The sequence below is a fragment of the Esox lucius genome, chromosome 20 (assembly GCF_011004845.1).
Source record: "Esox lucius isolate fEsoLuc1 chromosome 20, fEsoLuc1.pri, whole genome shotgun sequence".
NCBI classification, from domain to species: Eukaryota; Metazoa; Chordata; class Actinopteri; order Esociformes; family Esocidae; genus Esox; species Esox lucius.
In genome coordinates this window covers 42,640,027-42,662,247 of record NC_047588.1, presented here as the reverse complement: position 1 = coordinate 42,662,247, position 22,221 = coordinate 42,640,027, and the positions used below count along the sequence as shown (strand labels likewise).

At 38.5% G+C, this 22,221-nt stretch overlaps 2 protein-coding genes across 2 annotated transcripts; both read left to right on the top strand.

Moving 5' to 3' along the window:
* Positions 1–405: 405 nt before the first annotated feature.
* LOC105027973 (oocyte zinc finger protein XlCOF20-like) lies at positions 406–12,998 on the top strand. Its single transcript, XM_010900377.4, has 3 exons — positions 406–519; positions 4,943–5,150; positions 10,617–12,998. Exons 1-3 carry the CDS (start codon positions 517–519, stop codon positions 11,783–11,785), a joined length of 1,380 nt encoding a protein of 459 aa, XP_010898679.3. The 5' UTR covers positions 406–516; the 3' UTR covers positions 11,786–12,998.
* Positions 12,999–16,767: 3,769 nt separating this feature from the next.
* LOC105027975 (zinc finger protein OZF-like) lies at positions 16,768–21,813 on the top strand. The gene is made up of 3 exons (XM_010900378.4): positions 16,768–16,833; positions 17,854–18,064; positions 19,065–21,813. The coding sequence occupies exons 1-3, from the start codon at positions 16,831–16,833 to the stop codon at positions 20,399–20,401; spliced, it is 1,551 nt and encodes a 516-aa protein (XP_010898680.2). The 5' UTR covers positions 16,768–16,830; the 3' UTR covers positions 20,402–21,813.
* Positions 21,814–22,221: the final 408 nt, after the last annotated feature.

Sequence of the window (22,221 nt, the reverse complement as noted above, 5' to 3'; positions counted from 1 at the left end):
AGGAAAGCATGTTACCTCTTGAAAGTCATCTCACAGTGCAGTGGAAAAGCAGATCACTGGGAAGATTTCATCAAGTTCAGCTATGAGGTTTTTGTGTTATATATGTTGACAAAAGATATTGACTGAAATCACATGGACTCTGAGATGAAGTTGTAAGGTTAGTTATCTCTTCTTCCATTAGCACACTCAACGTAATGACGTCATACCCATACATGACACCTAGCATCGAACTGTGTTTTAAACTAGGATGTCCCCAAACTGACCAATGGCGAACAACAGTGGGCGTAACTTAATTTTCAGGAACCCCCATTTAAACTGACCAATGGCGAACATCAGTGGGCGTAACTTCATATTCAGGAACCCCCATATTAAGTAACGCCCCCGACATGCGGTCTCCATATATACCTAACTCTTCAGGACAAGACAGTAGGTTTGCGTTCCGCTTTAATACCACAGAAGAAGGAACATATTTTTGTGAAAACCCAGCCGACATTGAAGCCTATCAAAGTTGTCGAAATGGTAAGTTCTTCATTGTGTTTTCAGTTCTATATAAATTATCTGCGGTGTGAGCGTTTAAACGATTGTGAATCTTAATGGTAGGAACCAAACAAATTCCTAAACAGTTGTTAAATGTTCTTCATAAAATGGAACTCATAATATAGTTGGAAAAAAGTTGCAAGGAACAAATCCAAACCATAAAACAGATGTACAGTTCTGTTACAAGGACATAACTAATTTCTTAGATCCGATTAAGCCTATTCCGGGACAATGTAGTTTTTCATTAATCTCGTTTTTTGTTGTTGTCGTTACGAAGAATTCAGTGACCATTCGAATTCAGTGTCTGTCGAATGTGCGCATGCGCCGCCATCTAAAATTCCCTTATGTCTGCGGGAGTGTGTGATATCTCGTACACTTGTGGCTTCTCGCTCCCGACTTCCTTCCAAAAAGGGTTTCCAGAAAACATTTGGTTATTACAACTTGTTTGCTCTGTAATATAAGCTTGTGTTATTTGCGATCCATGGATTATCTCTTTTTTTTACAACAGCCACAAAAAGAAAATATATTCTGTTGGTTAACATACGTGCAGGTAGTATTGTTTCAATGACAAATGCAATGTTAGCATTAGCTAGCACAGCCAGTCAAAGCAACTGGTGATCTAACGCTAGCCAGCTAATTCAATTTGTTTCTCTATTCTCTATATTTACAAGCAACACGTAAAGACATTGACATACAATGTATTCAGATTATATATTTGAAACTGTTGCAATTGACCGTTTAAAAACTTTGATAAAAAATTATTGATATAAACTTTGTGTTGGTGGTGTTTTTTTTTGTTTTGCTGAAGCAAGAATACTGTGCCTTTTTGGCTTTGACTACATTTATTTCAACATCTAAATGATGTATTTCAACATTACGGTTTCAAGATGTTGGTTGCAACAAGTCATCATTTTGGACTGTGAACATTAATTGTTTTATGCAGTGTGTATGTTTAGCATGTACGCCTCAAGGTGAAACACCAGTTTTTATACTTCTGTGCCGCAAATATGTATACAGTTAAGTGTGTGTGTGTGTGTGTGTGTGTGTGTGTGTGTGTGTGTGTGTGTGTGTGTGTGTGTGTGTGTGTGTGTGTGTGTGTGTGTGTGTGTGTGTGTGTGTGTGTGTATATATCCAATTTAGATTAGACTAAATATTAATCACTGAGTGAATGCAATACATTAATATACATCTATCTTCTAAAATAAAGTGGTCCCCATTGCAGTCACTGGAGGAATCCCCCCATTGTAACTCAACCGGGATTGTCAAAAAAAATCTCTCACCAACATTGAATGTTTTCTATTCAGGAGTATATTTTTATTCTTTAAAAGAGGGACATCACTTCGGCCAGTAAGTAATTGTCCCCATCAGTCAAAATACACAGTACCTACATTTACGAAATCTTTTACAGATATTGATGATCTACCTTAACACATTCAATGGGTTCAATTCAATATGAATAATATTTTTCCACCAGGATTTTGGACAATCCTGGTGGATTGATGATGGGGGGAGTCCTCCAGTGAATATTTATTGTTCATTTAACATTAGTCAGCTGCCCATAAGCAAGATAAATATATAAGCCCATTTCCCAAAATGCTGGAAGGCTGTGTAAAATGCAAATATAAAAGGAATTCAATGATGTGTATATTTATCCCAATATTTAATTGAAAATGGTACAAATACAAGATCAAATGTTAACTGAGAAATGTTACTGTTTTTGGAAATATACATGCCCATTTTTTTATTTGATACCAGCCACATGTTTCAAAAAAGTTGGGACATGGGCATGTTAACCACTGTGTTACATCACCTCTTTTAAAAATACTCGATAAGGGTTTGGGAACTGAGGACACCAATGTTGTAGCTTTGAAGGTAATATGTTTTCAATAGGTGACAGGTCAGGACTGCAGTCATGTAATACATGCAGAGTTTGGTTTGCCATTGTCTTGCTGAAGTAAGCATGGCCTTCCCTGAAAAAGACTTGATCTGGATGGCAGCATGTGTTTCTCCAAAACTTGGAGATATGTGTTGTTCAGTATATGTTGTTCAGCATTAATGGTGCCTTCCCAGATGGCACCAAAGCCATGTGCACTAATGCACCCCCATACCATCATGGATTCTGGCTTTTAAACTGTGCACTTCTCCTCTTTAGCCTGGAGGATGTGGCGTCCATGATTCACAAAAATGATTTACATTTAGTGTATTTACAGACCTCAGGACAGATTTCCACTTTGCCTCAGCCCATCATAAATAAGCTTGGGCCCAGAGAAGACTGCTGTGTTTCTGGATCTTGTTTATATATGGTTTCTTCTTTTCATGGTAGAGTTAACTTGCATTTGTCAATGCAGAAATGTACTGAGTTCCCAGTACATGTTCCTGAGCCCACCAAGTGATGTCCACTAAAGAATGGTGTCGGTTTTTAATGCAGTGCTGCCTGAGAGCCATCCAATACAGAGATTTCTCTAAATCTTTTAATGCTATTATGTACAATGGATGATTAGATCCCCAAACTCTCTGCAATTTTATATTGAGAAACATTATTCTTAAATTGTTGCATTATTACAGTGTTCAAAATGTATAAATACATTACATTTTTGTCCAAATGTATTTCACTGACAAACATTGTCTCATTACAATATGTATTTTGTGTGGAAAATACATTACCGAATGCAATTTTCACTATACTAGCTGTATTTTTATTTATTTTTAATTGAAATTCTACACTGTTGTTTGTTTGCTCCTTGGGGTTTAAGGCCAGGTGTTTTGTAAAAGCACTTTGTGACAATTGCTGATGTAAAAGGGCTTTATAAATACATTTGATTGATTTACCATTGATCCTGTTATGTTTGAGTGACCTTTCTCATAATGTAAGCAATTATTTCCCATCTAGTTCTCTAACGGGAGTCGTTTTTTTTCAATAGAATGGTGGATCATTTGATAACAGACAAATGCTACCATTAAGGCTTATTTTATTATTAATTGATAATTTTTCTGTAGACATTTTTGCCAATTAATGATAATGTACAGAAATATAAAAAATGTATTTCACCTTGGTGTACGTGCTTAGTATAATGCATAAAACAAGGTTCACGGTCCCAAATGACATTGATGTAAGGCTTGTTTTATTTGATATCTCTTCACAGCAGGCCTGAATATACAACCACAATACATTTACAAAATGCGTTTCTTCTTACAGTCAGCAAGATATTCTTATGTACTGTAGCGACCGTGGTAAATCCACTACTAGCTTATCCTTGTTTGGAGCATAGTGGGAAGTTGCGGGTTCGTAATAGCCATGCATTTATATCATTTTTATGCATTTTCGAAATGTATTTAAGGAATCCAGTTGCAACACTTGGACATACATTTATCAAATGGGTAGCTTGGTAATACTGAGAGAAGTCAAACGCATTGAATTGGCAAACTATACGATAACAGTTACTTTGACTGGCTGTGCTAGCTAACGCAAACATGTAATTTGTCATTACAACAATACAGTACTACACCCATAATATGTTAAACAACACAATATGCTTGCTTTCTGCTGCTGTTTTAAAACGTATTTATGGTTGATTAATCGCAAAGATCACAAGGTTAATATTTCAGCGCCAACAAGCTTAGGTTAACAGACGCATTTTAGAAGGAAGACAATGTCGGGAGCGAGGAGCAACAAGTGCACGAGATATCACGCTCCCGCTGACAGAAATAAATATTCGATAGCAGCGCATGCGCACTTTCGCCAGCACACTGAATTTGCACGGTCACTGAATTCTTCGTAACAGTTGTCCAGGACAGTTTTAATCTGTACCAGTGAAACCAGGAGAGAGTTACATTCTTCAAAGTAACCGTAAGATGTTATTTAAGGTAGATAATTAAGAATTCAACTATTCGTTTTGTGCGTTTCGTTGTTGTTAATAGTAAACTCCTGACTCCCCAATGTAACTTCTCCTTGGCCAACACAATTTAATAAATAACTAGCATTTGCATGTATTCAATTAGTCCCATCAAAGCTAGATTTTTGGCCTCTCTTATCTAGTCTTGACATGCAACAGACACTGGTAACAAACTATACATAACAGTACACTCAGACTACACTTTTGTTCATTTCCTGAGTGAATGTAGCCTAGGTTAACACATTCAGATATTACAGTTGATCTGGGTAGTTAATTAACATAATATGGAATAACTTGGGAAAAAGAAATGTAGTTCTGTTAAGATAATGCAAATAATCGACCGGACAGGACCATCAAAGTACACTACATAAAGAGACGTTTGTAACATGCATGGGGTTTTGGCCACCAGAAAACTATGACCTTGAATTGTAATGGATTTGTGTTTGTATTTTGTCCCCATCAAACATGTTTATCAGTCATGAATAGGTCTGGTTTATTCTTTATTTTATCAGATGGAGGACAAACCCAGCCTGCTGCTCTCCATCCACACTGAACCCAAACAAGAGTCACTGGATTCTGACTGTGACAGTGGAACTCAGTGTTCATTGGTGGATTCAGAGATGACATCAGTAAAGCAGGAAGACTGCAGTCAAGTACTGGGACTGAATATTATTAAAGTTGAAAAGGAAGAGAAGTTTATTGGGGATTTAATTAGTCATGGTAAGAACTGGTTTTATCAAGTTTATTGGTCTCAATATTTTCCTAATTAAAGAGGTTAGTGTTATTTCATGCTATCTGTCTGTATTATTGTATATTGTTATGTTTATTTTGTAAGCATAACATTTTTTTTCTCATGTGGAAAAAATAAGTTGAAGATGTTCTCCAGTAAACGTGAACCTTTTTTGTTTAAAGGCAGTAAAGATTCCTACAGTGACACAGGGTTCTACCGTGCTCTTTTGTCACACCAAGCTGACCACCAAAGTCTGGGTCTGATTTTGAATATTTCAAAATAAAAGGGGCCAATGTATTAGTAGAAACGTGTCATGAACTGAATTTATTAAATAAGACAACATACCTCTCTAAACCGATGTGTGATTTAGGTGTTCCCTTAATACTTTTGAGCCATGTATTTAAGTTTTCAGCTATGGAGCGCCGTTTGGGTCTTTGGGTTTCAAAATTACCAAGGTAGATTAGGTTTGTGTGTGTGATAGATGCATACAGTGGGGAGAACAAGTATTTGATACACTGCCGATTTTGCAGGTTTTCCTACTTACAAAGCACGTAGAGGTCTGTAATGTTTATCATAGGTACACTTGGTAAAAGCATTGCCCTTGTATCACCAGTGTTGTGTTCGATTCCCACCGGGGACCAGTCCAAAGAAGTATTACAATGTTTATACTCACTATTGTAAAAAGCTCTGAATTAGAGCAACTGCTAGATGACTCCAATGTCAATTTAAGCAAATACTATGATCTTGTAAAGGATGCGAGCTATAACAGGAAGACTGGAATGTGTGGAGAAGATACAGCAGGTGTCAAAAATAATTTTGGAAGGTTGAGCACCTTTACCATTCTGGATAAGTGACAGAAGCTTCATGGCACAAGCAGGCAGCTGAGGTAGTGAAGGTCTGAGAGGACAAGAACATGGATTAGTGCCTTCACCGCATCCTGTGTAGGTAAGGTCATGCTGTAACTGCATGAACCTGCACAACCAAGTGACTGCATTGATGTTGTCATTGCTTTGATGTCATACCAAAAGTTCTGGCACTCTAGAAAGGGGACACCAAGTTATCATTCAAGATGAAGAGGTACAGTGGGGAGAACAAGTATTTGATACACTGCTGAATATGCAGGTTTTCCTACTTACAAAGCATGTAGAATTTTTATCACATGTACACTTCAACTGTGAGAAACGAAATCTAAAACAAAAATCCAGAAAATCCCATTGTATGATTTTTAAGTAATTAATTAGCATTTTATTGCATGACGTAAGTATTTGATCACCTACAAACCAGTAAGAATTTTGGCTCTCACAAACCTGTTTGTTTTTCTTTAAGAAACCCTCCTGTTCTCCACTCATTACCTGTATTAACTGCACCTGTTTGAACTCGTTGCCTGTATAAAAGACACCTGTCCACACACTCAATCTAACAGACTCCAACCTCTCCAGAATGGCCAAGACCAGAGAGCTGTGTAAGGACATCAGGGATACAATTGTAGACCTGCACAAGGCTGGGATGGGCTACAGGACAATAGGCAAGCAGCTTGGTTAGAAGGCAACAACTGTTGGCGCAATTATTAGAAAATGGAAGAAGTTCAAGATGACGGTCAATCTCCCTCGGTCTGGGGCTCCATGCAAGATCTCACTTTGTGGGGCATCAATGATCATGAGGAAGGTGAGGGATCAGCCCAGAACTACACGGCAGGACCTGGTCAATGACCTGAAGAGACCTGGGACCACAGTCTCAAATAAAACCATTAGTAACACACTGCGCCGTCATGGATTAAAATCCTGCTGCGCACGCAAACTCCCCCTGCTCATGCCAGCGCATGTCCAGGCCCGTCTGAAGTTTGCCAGTGACCATCTGGATGATCCAGAGGAGTAATGGGAGAAGGTCATGTGGTCTGATGAGACAAAAATAGAGCTTTTTGGTCTAAACTCCACTCGCAGTGTTTGGAGGAATTCCCACCATACCAACAGAGAAGCATGGAGGTGGAAACATCATTCTTTGGTGATGCTTTTCTGCAAAGGGGACAGGACGACTGCACTGTATTGAGGGGAGGATGGATGGAGCCATGTATCGCGAGATCTTGGCCAACAACCTCCTTCCCTCAGTAAGAGCATTGAAGATGGGTCGTGGCTGGGTCTTCCAGCATGACAATGACCCGAAACACACAGCCAGGGCAACTAAGAAGTAGCTCCGTAAGAAGCATCTCAAGGTCCCGGAGTGGCCTAGCCTGTCTCCATACCTGAACCCAATAGAAAATCTTTGGAGGGAGCTGAAAGTCTGTATTGCCCAGCGACAGCCCTGAGACCTAAAGGATCTGGAGAAGGTCTGTATGGAGGAGTGGGCCAAAATCCCTGCTGCAGTGTGTGCAAACCTGGTTAAGAACTACAGGAAACGTATGATCTCGGTAAATGCAAACAAAGCTTTGCGTACCAAATATTAAGTTCTGCTTTTCTGATGTATCAAATACTTATGTCATGCAATAAAATGCAAATGAATTACTTAAAAATGCTTCAATATGATTTTTCTGGATTTTTTCTTTTAGATTCTATCTCTCACAGTTGAAGTGTATCAAATACTTGTTCTCCCCACTGTGTGTGTATATACACTCACCTAAAGGATTATTAGGAACACCTGTTCAATTTCTCATTAATGCAATTATCTAATCAACCAATCACATGGCAGTTGCTTCAATGCATTTAGGGGTGTGGTCCTGGTCAAGACAATCTCCTGAACTCCAAACTGAATGTCAGAATGGGAAAGAAAAGTGATTTAAGCAATCTTGACCTTGGCATGGTTGTTGGTGCCAGATGGGCCGGTCTGAGTATTTCACAATCTGCTCAGTTACTGGGATTTTCACGCACAACCATTTCTAGTTTACAAAGAATGGTGTGAAAAGGGAAAAACATCCAGTATGCGGCAGTCCTGTGGGCGAAAATGCCTTGTGGATGCTAGAGGTCAGAGGAGAATGGGCCGACTGATTCAAGCTGATAGAAGAGCAACTTTGACTGAAATAACCACTTGTTACAACCGAGGTATGCAGCAAAGCATTTGTGAAGGCACAACCTTGAGGCGGATGGGCAACAACAGCAGAAGACCCCACCGGGTACCACTCATCTCCACTACAAATAGGAAAAAGAGGCTACAATTTGCACAAGCTCACCAAAATTGGACAGTTGAAGACTGGAAGAATGTTGCCTGGTCTGATGAGTCTCGATTTCTGTTGAGACATTCAGATGGTAGAGTCAGAATTTGGCGTAAACAGAATGAGAACATGGATCCATCATGCCTTGTTACCACTGTGCAGGCTGGTGGTGGTGGTGTAATGGTGTGGGGGATGTTTTCTTGGCACACTTTAGGCCCCTTAGTGCCAATTGGGCATCGTTTAAATGCCAATGCCTACCTGAGCATTGTTTCTGACCATGTCCATCCCTTTATGACCACCATGTACCCATCCTCTGATGGCTACTTCCAGCAGGATAATCAACTGCAAGATGCTATCCTATCAATATGGGCCAACATTTCTAAAGAATGCTTTCAGCACCTTGTTGAATCAATGCCACGTAGAATTAAGGCAGTTCTGAAGGCAATAGGGGGTCAAACACAGTATTAGTATGGTGTTCCTAATAATCCTTTGTGTGTGTGTGTGTGTGTGTGTGTGTCTCTTGCACACAGTGGATATAAAGTATACACACCCCTGTTGTAATGCCAGGTTTTTGTGATGTAAAAGAATGAGACAAAGAAATCATGTCAGAACTTTTTCCTTCATTAATGTGACCTATAATGTGAACAATTCCATTGAAAAACAAACTGAACTCTTCGAGGGGGGAAAATGAAAAATAAAAACGTTGCAATAACATGGTTGCATAAGTGTGCACACCCTCTTATAACTGGGGATGTGGCTGTATTGAGAATTACAAAACAACATTAAAGGAACTGCAGGAATTTCTGGCAAGTACTGGCTGTGTGCTACATGTGACAACAATCTCCCGTATTCTTCATATGAATGGGCTATGGGGTAGTGTGGCAAGACTGAAGCCTTTTCTTACAAAGAAAAACATCCAAGCCCGGCTGAAGTTTGCAAAAACAAACATGTGGGAAAATGTGTTATGGTCTGATGAAACCAAATCTCTGCTTAAACTGTTGCGGAAGAAGATGGAAACCAAGGCTGAGCTTTTTGGCTTTCATTCCAAAAGGTCTGTTTGGTGCAAAAATAACACTGTACATCTCCCAAAGAACACCATACCCACAGTGAAGCATGGTGGTGGCAGCATCATGCTTTGGGGCTGTTTTCTTCAGCTGGAACTGGGGCCTTAGTCAGGGTGGAGGGAATTATGAACAGTTCCAAATACCAGGCAATTTTGGCTCAAAACCTTCAGGGGTCCGTTAGAAAGATGAAGAGGAAATTCACCTTCCTCTTCACGACAACGACCCAAAGCACATCCAAATCCACAAAAGCATGGCTTCACCAGAGGCAGATTCATGTTTTGGAATGGCCCAGCCAGAGCCCAGACCTGAATCCAATTGAACATCTGTGGGGTGATCTGAAGAGGGCTGTGCACAGGAGATGTCCTCTGACAGATTTGGAGCACTTTTTCAAAGAAGAGTGGGCAAATATTCCCACATTAAGATGTGCCATGCTAATAGACTCCTGTCATACCACTCTTAAAACCATTCATGTTTGTGTATATTGCCGGGGTAAGAAGGACCCTAAAAGTGTGATTTCATGAATCGTACACAGTTCAGTCAGAAACACGCACACCAATAGCTAGCTGGAGGGCTCTGGCAGTGCTCCTCCTATTCCTCCTCGCACAAAGGAGCAGACGCCCGTCCTGCTGCTGGGTTGATGCTTTTCTACGGGCCTGTCCAGCTCTCCTGGTATTTCCTCCATGGTCATGCTACCAGGACACTAGCAAAACGCTAAACTAGAGAATCAGTCAGGAATGATAAGGAGTGAGCAATTGTCTGTGGCCACCACCTGCAAAATAATTTCCTTTGTGGGGGTTGTCTTGCTGTTGCCTTTCCAGTGCCCCTGTTGTCACTTTCTTTTGCACCAGAACAGGTGACATTGATTCACAATCGCTTATGCTTCCTAACTGGACAGATTGATATCCCTGAATTTTTATTGACTTTGTGTTATACTGTGAGGATTACGTGTTCCCTTCATATTTTTGAGCAGTATGTGTGTTAAAAGGTTCAGTTCTTATTTTCCACTTTTCCACTCTGAGAATTTACATTACATTGAAGATCAATCTTCTAACTGCATTGATACAGTATGTGAGTCACTGCACTAATGAACTTTCCTGATATTAATTACTGACATTCTCAGTCACTTTTTGCTGTACCTCATCTGTATCGTCTCTGCAGAAACGTGTGAAATCATTTCAGTGTCTCACCAGTGGAAATGAGGCATCTGTATATTACTGCACTAATGAACTTTTCTGTTTTTAATCCCACAGATAAAATTGCTGAGGTTGATACATTTCTTACATCTGGACAGAAACAACAGGAAGATTACAAACATAAGAAGTCTCACCACTGTCCCCACTGTGGAAAATGTTTTCTATCTATATCACATTTAAAAAGACACATTAAGGTACATACAGGAGAGAAGCGTCACTCCTGTTCTGACTGTGGGAAGAGTTTCTCTTATTTAAGTAGCCTTAAGGATCACCAGTACATACACACTGGAGAGAAACCTTATTCCTGTTCTGACTGTGGGAAGAGGTATTCTCGATTAAATATCCTTAATATGCACAAGCTCACACATACAGGAGAGAAGCCCTTCTCCTGTTCTGACTGTGGGAAGAGTTTTTCTTATTTAAGTAGCCTTAAGGTTCACCAGTACATACACACTGGAGAGAAACCTTATTCCTGTTCTGACTGTGGGAAGAGGTATTCTCGATTAAATGTCCTTAATGTGCACAAGCGCGTACATACAGGAGAGAAGCCGTTCTCCTGTTCTGACTGTGGGAAAGGTTTTATCAGAACTTCTGACATGATTCAACATCTGAGAGTGCACACAGGAGAGAAGCCTTTCTCCTGTTCTGACTGTGGGAAGAGTTTCTCTCATTCAAGCAGCCGTAAAGTTCACCAGCGCATACATTTAGGAGAGAAGCCTTTCTTCTGTTCTGACTGTGGGAAGAGTTTCTCTCATTCAGGTAGCCTTAAAGTTCACCAGCGCATACATATAGGAGAGAAGCCTTTCTCCTGTTCTGACTGTGGGAAGAGTTTCTCTCAATTAGGTAGCCTTAAGGTTCACCAGCACGTGCACACTGGAGAGAAGCCTTACTCCTGTTCTGACTGTGGGAAGAGTTTCTCTCATTCAGGTAGCCTTAAGGTTCACCAGCGCATACATATAGGAGAAAAGCCTTTCTCCTGTTCTGACTGTGGGAAGAGTTTCTCTCAATTAGGTAGCCTTAAGGTTCACCAGCACGTACACACTGGAGAAAAACCATATTCCTGTTCTGACTGTGGGAAGAGGTATTCTCGATTAAATATCCTTAATGTGCACAAGCGCATACATTCAGGAGAAAATCATTTCTCCTGTTCTGACTGTGGGAAGTGTTTCATTACTCCATCTGGTCTTGCTCGTCACCAGATAGTGCACACTAGAGAGAAACATTAGTCTTGTTCTAACTGTTGGAAGAGTTTTTCTAAATTAGGTAGCCGTAAAGTTCACAAGTACATGCATAAGAGAGAAGCCTCTCTCCTGTAAAGACTTTGGGAAGAGTTTTATTAGATCTGATGCCCTTACTAAACATCAGAAAGTGCACACAGGAGAGAAGCCTTACTCCTGTTCGGTCAGACGAGTTTCTCCCAGTAACCTTAAAGTTCATCAGCGCATACATACAGGAAGGAAAACCTTACTTTTTTGATGGTGGGAAGAGTTTTTTTTATAAAGGGAAAATATTATAAATAGCAATCTAGTGAACATCTGTCTCTTTCATACATTATCTAAACACAGTCAGAGTTAATTACTGTATTTATTAGAGAGCTGATGAGGCCAATTGGTATTAAATACTCTGACCAGCATAATTCCTAATGACTAATTAATTCAGTGAGAAACAATGGACTGAGTCAAATAATGATGGCATTCATTCAACATGTTACACTAGCACCTACAGTAACCTTTTATGTCAAATTTTTTTTTTTAAATCCCTTGCCCTGACTCTGCAAACTTGTGGTATTTATCAATGGTGATCTCCTTTTGGTGTCTGCAAAGTGGTCGCAAATACATATTTTACTATGCATATTCACATTCTTAATTCCATTGGCAGGTACACATTAAGGGTTGTTTGAGTAGAAGGGTTGAAAGATGAGGATTCTAGAATCCATATTGTTAAATGAGCTTTGTTAGAGGAATGTTTTCTATATAGTTATTGTGAATTAATTGTATTTTTCTGTTGTTACATGTAGATTTTTTAAATTTTAATCCCGGTTATTTCATGTCAAAGCTCCTCTTGGGATGTGGGGCTGACCTCTTCCTTGGTCCCCCTCACAAAATAGCTCTCTGGCCTCAATAGCTTTTTCCTACTTTTAATAAATTAATATAAAGGTTAGGTACATATCTGTTTGTATGACAGTGATTCTACACTATTGTAATTATTTTCTTTCTTCAAAAATTTTATTTTTGTTGGACAAAATACAATTTGAAAACAATCCATGTTCAGTGTGTTAATGCCATTGGATATATTATCTGTAGTGTAATGAGAAATGTCTGTTGAGGTAGAGTGGAAGTGTATTCGACGAAGAGGCGCGTCTGGCCACACCAAGTCTCCAACAGACCCTTGGTGATGTTAATCAGTGTCCTGGGTAACATTTACTTCTCTAAAGATCTGGAACACCAGGTGTGGGCCATCAGCCCCACCCTCCTGAGCTCACCTGGACAGGACAAACTCTGAGCAAACTGGAGTGTAACTAAATGCATAATATTGTGGACATTTATCTGTAGTGTTTTGATTTCCCCTGTTCCCCATAAAGGGCAGAAAAGGGCTGATATGTTTTATTGTACTGTACAGGTCATGGGTCAAACTTCACAAGAACATTGTATAAACGATTGCCCTTGTTGAATATCAGATAAAAACTGACGGTAACGCCCCGTCCATTCGATCATTTTGCATTGATTAACTTTCATTTGTGTTCATTTTGTTTTCCAAGGTAAAGTAATGCTAATGACTATTTGGGGGAGTGTTTTAGATGTGTCTGAATTTAGATCTAAATCTGATGTCTCCAAAAAGTTATTTGAATTTGTCATCGTTAAAGGGACTTCCCAACACACTGTGTTGTAGTCAAATTCGGGAGTCTATCTTTAACAGAAGCTCTTAGCATAACTTCATGCTATAGTGTCTTAAATACTTATGGTATAATTAGTAAACTGTTAGGGTAGTTGGGAGGACATCGAATCGTCTTGGTGTGTAATTATGTTTTGTATTGTAACTTTATTACCTGATTGGAATAAATAGTTTTTACGTTGGAATTTAGATTACTATATCATTCCTTGTTCATCGACCCAGGAACACACGCCATTTTAGTGTAGGGTTCATGTTAAACTTCCTACACCTTATGGGTACTTATGATAACTGATAAAGGCACACACACATACGTAAATCGAAGTGACCAGACTGATCCTCTCTGAGTTCCGGCTTGCTACATCATCCCTTGTCTTCTGTACTTAAGGAAGTAAATCTGTGCCTTTGGACTTTTCGCACTGAATTTCTTTGCATAAAATTTTTAACACTGATTTTTATTTTGCATCTAAATCACACTTTGAATTTTAACCACAATCAGACTTTGAATTTTAAAAGACATCGAATTTCTAGCACTGAATTTATTTTGCCTATGACATTTTTTTTCAATGTTTAAAAAATGTCAATGTAAAAATGTGATGTCTCAAAAAATTCCGTATAAAAAAATTCCACATCTCAAAAGATTTGGTGTAAAAAAAAAAAAGGTCTCAAAAAATGTTGTTAAAAAATTGTCTCAAAAAATTCTGTGTAAAAAAAAATCGACATCTCAAAAGATTCTGTGTAAAAAAATTATATGTCTCAAAAAATTAAGTGTAAAAATAGTCAGTCAACATCTGGGTAACCAAGGAGAAGCAATCGGTCCCTGTATCAAATCATCCAACCAATCAAGTTACGCTCTATTGGTCATGTGACAAGCTCTGACCAGAGCTTTTTTTGTATTTTCTTTTTTTATGATCTTCACCGCCTTCCTGTTTCGGTGTCACATGACCATAAGAGCATAACTTGATTGGCTGGATGTTGGATGATTTGATACAGGGATCGATTGCTTCTCCTTGGTTACCCGGATGTTGACTCTGACAATTTTTACACTGAATCATTTGAGATGTCTAATTTTTTTACACTGAATTTTTTGAGACATTGAATTATTTTACACTGAATCTTTTGAGATGTCAAATTTTTTTACACAGAATTTTTGGAGACTTCAAATATTTTTTACATTGACATTTTTTAAGCATACAAAAAATGTCAAAGGAAAAAATTGCTAGAAATTCGATGAGTTTTAAAATTCTAAGTCTGATTTAAATGCAAAATAAAATTCAGTGTAAAAAAATTCTGTGCTAAAAATTCTAATTCAAAATCCGATGGCACAGATTTACTTTCATAGATTACGTCTTACATCTCATGTAAATAAAAATTCCAGTATCTCAATATATTATTAAATTTTTTAACACAGAAATGTCAACCTGAGAACTGTAATCAGCTAATTAACAAATGTTTTCAGATGTACCTGTATTTCATCTGTATATTGGCCCAATCAGTTTGTAATGATGATTATCCATATAAAGTAGTTATTTCTGAAATTAGATTCAACTTTATTATTTTTGTACAGTACAAGTACATTATCGAAAAATATAGTTAGCATCTAACCAGAAGTGCAAATAGAAGAGGACAGAAAATTACAAGTATTGAAAAGTATTAAGTGTATGTGTATTACAAGTGGAATGTTTAGATGTGAATGAGGGCAAGTTATTCTAGTGTTATTGTAAAACCATTGAAATATTTCCGCAGATTGAAAAAAATGGGAAATCGAATGTGAGGCTGATAATCCAATGTATTGAATTGTATAGTTCATTTCATTCAAATGTTAATGCAATTTCCACGCTGTAATGTTGTTTTCCTAACTTAATGAAAAGGACAATGCAATGCATTCTAGATCAATCGGTGTGGGGATGAATCACTCATTACTGTAAGCCTTAGGTTATTAAAAATGAGAGAAAGAAGCTGCAGGCTGGCAGGGCTGAGGGAACTGGTCTGATGGAGGTTAGTGATCAACAAGAAAGCCACTGTAAGTTGAGCTTTTAGTTAAAATGTGTCACTGATGACAGGCCTGTCATGCTCATGCATATACTAAATGATTTTCATGAGATTTGCAGTTTAAGAGTTGTACACATCAAACATCAGTGTTTCCATCATTATTTGTCCCACCATTGAAATGGTGGGACGTTTGCCCACTCGAAAGACATCAGAAACAGTGTAAAACGTATGATATATTTATTAGCAAGAAATTACACTGTCTGTTTTCAGTAGCTGGATGTGTGTAAATAAAGTGGACATTAGGCTACCAACAATAGAATGATATGCCACCCTCGAATTTCAACTTGCCAACCGCATGCCAGCCCATGTAAAATGTTCTATAAATGCCACTGTATAGTGACAGGTGGCATATCTTTCATCAAGCAACTGTAGCTAGTTATAACATGCCCTAAATGACTAGAGCTAGCTAACAAGTAGCCTACCTCTTCACAAAGCTAGTTTTCTTTAAATGTAGCTCTAAGGGTTGTCGTGTTATCTGTGTTCCGTGACTAGCAAGCTATTCGAATCTCGGATTCAAAGAATTTAGTAAATAAGCGATCTTAGTGAACACGTTAACTGTACCTAAAAATATAGCTAGTGGTTGTCACATGGAAGCACTTACCGAAATCTTTGTCATTGACCCTGTAATTCTTACTTCATAAACGTAGGCTCTCTGAGCCTGGTTCCTCCCTGGGTTTCTTTCTAAGTTTTGGCCTTCTTAGGGGGGTTTTCCTAGCCACTGAAATTCAACACTACTGTTGTTTGCTCTTTGGGGATTAAGGCCGGGTGTTTTGTAAAAGCACTTTGTGACAACTGCTGATGTAAAAAGGGCTTTATAAATACATTTGATTGATATTATTATAACACAATATTCTGTGTTATACTGGCTGCACTACGCTACACTGACCACCCATAGAACCAACTGTAATTCAGGTAAATGATATGGGTAACAAGTGCTTTAGACTTGCAGTGTGTTTGTATACCTTTGTTTTTCGTGTTTTGTGAGGTGATCTAAACACTCATGGACTGTAAAAGTAGATCATTTGACCGGCTCGTGCAGTAGCTCCATAGAATTCAGTGTTAGCCGCGATGTTTCAACAATGTTTTGCCCGCCAGGCTGTCAGAGTAATCACGTGACTGAAAACTATGAATATTAAGAAATGCCACCGACTTTCGATCTGCAAATATACCCTCCTCTGTTTTCCTGTAAAGTGGATTCCTTTAATCCGAAGACCGTACACTCCTGCACGGTAGGTGGCAGCATGCAACTAAATATTAATTTGCGGTCCGCATTAATACCATAGAAGATTGTTGAGAAAACCCAGCAGGCGTCGAAGCGAAAGTTGTTGAAATGGTAAGTTTTTCATTGTGACTTCAGTTATATATAACTTATCGGTGGTGTGAGCGTTTATACGATAGTGAACCTTAATGGTAATAACAAAAAAATCCCTAAACAGTTGTTAAATGTTCTTCATAAAATGTCAATCATAATATAGTTATCCAAAAAATTAGAAGGAGCAAATCCAGATCATAAAACAAAGCTGTGTAGTGCTGATAGATGGACATAACTGATTTTGTAGAGAGATGCCTTGTCCTGGGCAATGGAGATTTTCATTAAAACATGTTTTTTGTTGTTGTCCAGGTCAAGCTTAATCTGTATCAGTAAAACCAGACGATAGTTATATTAAGTGTTAAACCGTAAGAAGTTAATTAAGCTAGATAATTGAGACTTCAACACTTAACTGCGTTTCCAACTCCATCCAGATAACAAGCTAATATGTTAGCCTAGCCTGCTAGCTGTTAGTGTTGTAACCTGTAGCCACCAAAATACAGGGCTTCTCTTCACCAAAAAGTGTGGGGGTTGTTAATATTGAACTCCAGACCCCCCAACGTTACTTCTCCTTCGCCAACACGATGAAATAGCTGGCATTCACACATTTATATGTATTCAATTATCGCCACCAAAGCTAGACTTTTGGCCTCTCTTCTCAAGTATCCCTTGAAATGGAACAAACATGTATTGGTTACAAACTACACATAGCAGTACGCTCAGAATACACCTTTGGTCAATCCTGGGAGAATGTAGCCTTGGTTAACACATTCATGTATTACAGTAGATCTTCGTAGGTAACAGAATAGGGAATAACTTGGGAAACAGAAATGTAGTTCTGTTAAGAAAATGCAATAAATAGACAGGACAAGGTGAAAACCATCAAATAATACCACATCAAAAGAAACACCCCTAAATTAGGCTTTTGTAAGAATCAGGGGCTTTTGGACACCCTAAAACCATAATCTTAACATTGTGTTAGTATTTTGTCCCATCCAACATGTTCATCAGTCATGTGTGGGTCTGATTTGGTCTTTATTTTAGGAGATGGAGGACAAACCCAGCCTGCTGCTCTCCTTCCACACTGAACCCAAACAAGAACCACTGGATTCTGATTGTGACAGTAAAGCTCAGTGTTCATTGGTGGATTCAGAGATGACATCAGTGAAGCAGGAAGACTGCAGTCAAGTGCTGGGATTGAATGATATTAAATATGAAGAGGAGGAGAAGAATATTGGGGATTTAATAAATCAAGGTAAGAACAGTTTTTATCAAATCGGTTCATTTTTCGTTGTTCTCAGTAATGAAAGGAGCAGATGTTATTTAATGTCTGGATATTGATATTCTTATTTTGTAATCATCTCAGAAAACCAGAATAGAATATTTAAAGACGTTTTCATGTAAAATTAGAACTTTCTGGAGCTACATTGCACATACAGTAAATATAAAAAGTCTACACACCCCTGTTAAAATGCCAGGTTCTTGTGATGTAAAAGATTGAGACAAAGACATTTTCTCTCTATGTTTCTTCCTAAAATTAGACCTTCTTAGGGAGTTTTTCCTAGCCACTGAAATTCAACACTACTGTTGTTTGCTCCTTGGGGTTTAAGGCCAGGTGTCTCTGTAAAGCACTTTGTGACAACTGCTGTTGTAAAAAGGGCTTTATAAATACATTTGATTGATTGATTGGTCTCTTATACAGCTTAAACTTGTTTTAAACACTAAGAAAACATATTTTACTGCTTTTTCTAGGGCTAAACTCTCAGTTTGAAACACTTGTGATTACTAGCTTGGATGGTACTCAAATCAAAGAGGTCTCTGCATATACATTCTTAGGGGTATGGTTAAATTGTAAGAAAATTAAACATTAAAATTCAAGATATGGTTCCTTTACAGAAACGAGGCTTGTCTGTCCTCTTTAAATACACTGCTCAAAAAAAGATTAAGGGAACAGGTAATCATCACAGTATAACACCAAGTGAATTAAACTTCAGGAATATCAATCTGTCCAGTTAGGAAGCATGAGCTATTTTGAATCAATGTCACTAGTTTTGGTGCAAATGAAAGTGACAACAGGAGCACTGGAGAGGCAACAGCATGATGACCCCCAAAAATCAGAATCAGAAAGGGATTTATTGTCAAGTATGTTTCACAACAGACTAGGAATTTGTTCTGGCCGTTAGCGCAACAATCAAAACTAAATGTAAAAAAATTTGAACAGTGGACAGTTAACTTTCTTGGTTTTAATCACACAGATCAGATTGCTGAAGTTGATACATTTCCTACATCTGGAGACCAACAAGAGGAAGGCTGCAAAGATAAGAAGTCTCATCCCTGCCCCCATTGTGGAAAACGTTTCCTCTCTATATCAGATTTAAAAAGACACACTAACATACATACAGGAGAGAAGCCTTACTCATGTTCTGACTGTGGGAAAAGTTTCTCTCAAATAGGTAACCTTAGTGTTCATCAGCGCACACATACAGGAGAGAAGCCTTTTTCTTGTTCTGATTGTGGGAAACGTTTCTCTAAATTTGGTAACCTTAAAGTTCACCAGCGCATACATACAGGAGAGAAACCATATTCCTGTTCTGACTGTGGGAAACGTTTCAATGAATTATTTAAGCTTACTAAACATCGGGAAGTGCACACAGTGGAGAAGCCTTATTCCTGTTCTGATTGTGGGAAGAGTTTTTCTCATTTAAGTACCTTTAAAGTTCACCAGTGTGTACATACAGGAGCGAAGCCATACAATTGTTCAGACTGTGGGAAGAGTTTTTCTCATTTAAGTACTTTTAAAGTTCACAAGCGCAAACATACAGGGGAGAAGCCTTTCTCCTGTTCTGACTGTGGGAGGTTTTTTATTACATTATCTGTGCTTACTAATCATCAGAGAGTACACACAGGAGCTAAACCTTTTTCATGTTCTGACTGTGGGAAAAGTTTCTCTCAAGTATGTAACCTTAAAGTTCACCAGCGCATACATACAGGAGAGAAACCGTATTCCTGTTCTGACTGTGGGAAAAGTTTCACTGAATGTTTTGAGCTTACTAAACATTGGGAAGTGCACACAATGGAGAAGCCTTTTTCCTGTTCTGACTGTGGGAAGAGGTTTTCTCATTTAAGTAACCTTAAAGTTCACCAGCGCATACATACAGGAGAGAAGCCTTTCTGCTGTTCTGACTGCGGGAAGTGTTTCAGGAAATCGTCTAATTTTACTACTCATCAGAGGGTGCACACAGGAGCAAAGCCTTACAATTGTTCTGACTGTGGGAAGTGTCTTTCTCATTTTAGTACTTTTAAAGTTCACAAGCGCAAACATACAGGGGAGAAGCCTTTCTCCTGTTCTGACTGTGGGAGATGTTTTATTACATTATCTGTGCTTACTAATCATCAGAGAGTACACACAGGAGCTAAACCTTTCTCATGTTCTGATTGTGGGAAGAGTTTCTCTCAAGTAGGTAACCTTAAAGTTCATCAGCGCACACATACAGGAGAGAAGCCTTTCATCTGTTCTGACTGTGGGAGGTTTTTCATTACATCATCTAGACTAACTAGTCATCAGTGTGTGCACACAGGGGAGAAATATTAAACCTGTTCTGACTGTGGGAAAAGTTTCAGTCATTGTTTCCCTCAAAAAACATTAGCAGATACATGCTGGAAAATAACTATACTTGTGAATGTATGGGAAGTGCTTTCCAACATAATCTCAAGCTATTATCAAGTTCTAACACATTAAAATGTTATAAAAACGATACTACAACTATTATATACACTGGTAGGATGTCTCCATTGATAAAAAAGACTCACTGTAAGTGCTTTTGAAACATCGCAGGTGGCGCTCTCTTCACTCTGCGTGCTTCTGTGCATTCTGGGATGCGCTGCTGCTTCCCTCCATCACACGGACAGAAACAGACTGTTGCAAATGTTACACATCACCTGTAGTGTGGGGCCTGCGGACTCTGTGTTTATATCTTGGACTTTGTGTCTCCCTGTGCCTGCACCATACTCTATGACAGTCCATGCTGTGCCATCTTCCCCAATCATTGGTAGTGCTAGTTCCGCAACAACATACTTTAGACTGAGCCTAGGTCCGCCTCACTTGTCTCTGATGTGTTGGATCAATGTCAGATGCCACTCCGTCTCGATGCCACTCCGTCTCGATGCCACTCCACCATCAGACTCACCATCACTTATTTGAGTTAGTAACTCTAATGCCATTTTGGCATCCATTAATCTCTTTTTCCTCAAACCTCAAATCTCACTCTAAACGTTAGCCCATATATAAATGCATTTATTTCCGTGCGGTTTGTGTTTAAACATAAACATTGAATGCCGTCGCCTACCAATTTAGAATGTGTAAACATAAACCGTGTGAAAATAAATGTATTTTTATATACAGGTATATTTTACCCTGTGGCAGTTATAGGTATAAATGGATCAGCGAGTGCTTTACAACATCAAGTACTGTAACAAGTGCTTTACAACATCAAGTACTGTAACAAGTGCTTTACAACATCAAGTACTGTAACAAGTGCTTTACAACATCAAGTACTGTAACAACCAATCAGAGAGGCACACAACTGAAGCATAATCTGCTCTGGTTGTTGATTGATTGATTTCAGAGAAATGAGAAGCTTGAAGTCACACCAGAATACAACAAAAATGTAGGAGGTTTGAAAGGATGTGAGCTTATTTTACAATCCCTTATTTTTAGCTGAGTTACAGATTTTATAGAGTAGTGTTTTATTTACTACTGTCGTTATTTTTGAATGTATTGTATTTTTCTCTTGTTGTATGTAGATCCTGATTACTTTCTATTTATTGTGTGTTTGTATCCCCATTAGTTCCTGTCAGAGCAGCAGCTCCTCCTCCTGGGATGTGGGACTGACCTCTTCCTTGGTCTCTCACGAAATACTTTTCTAACCGAGCATTTTCACATTTTTTATGAATAAAACCAAATATTAATAAAAAAAATGTAGGTATATGCCTAGTGGAATGTCAGTGATTTTACATTGTTCTGTTTACTTTCTATTGTTGGAGAGACAAAACAACACTTGAAAACAATCCATGTTTAATGTGTTAAATGACATCCGTTGTTTATAATCTTGGTTCATATTTTGTAGATAATAGGGGTGTCGCGATATATTGGTATTGACGATAACCATGATATTTAAAAAATGAAATGTTGATATCATGTTAACAATACATATAATATCGTATTCACTATGTGAAAACTGAAGTTGTATTTTTCCAAAAAAACCTCTCGGTTTTTCAATAGCTTATGTCAGCAATAGACAAATTATGCATGTGCTTAAACAAGGAGAATGGACCTAAGCACTGCCGTTGAAATAAACTCGTTAGCCCCACTAGAACCCCCAGGAGAGATCCGCAAATACGAGCCGTTTTGTA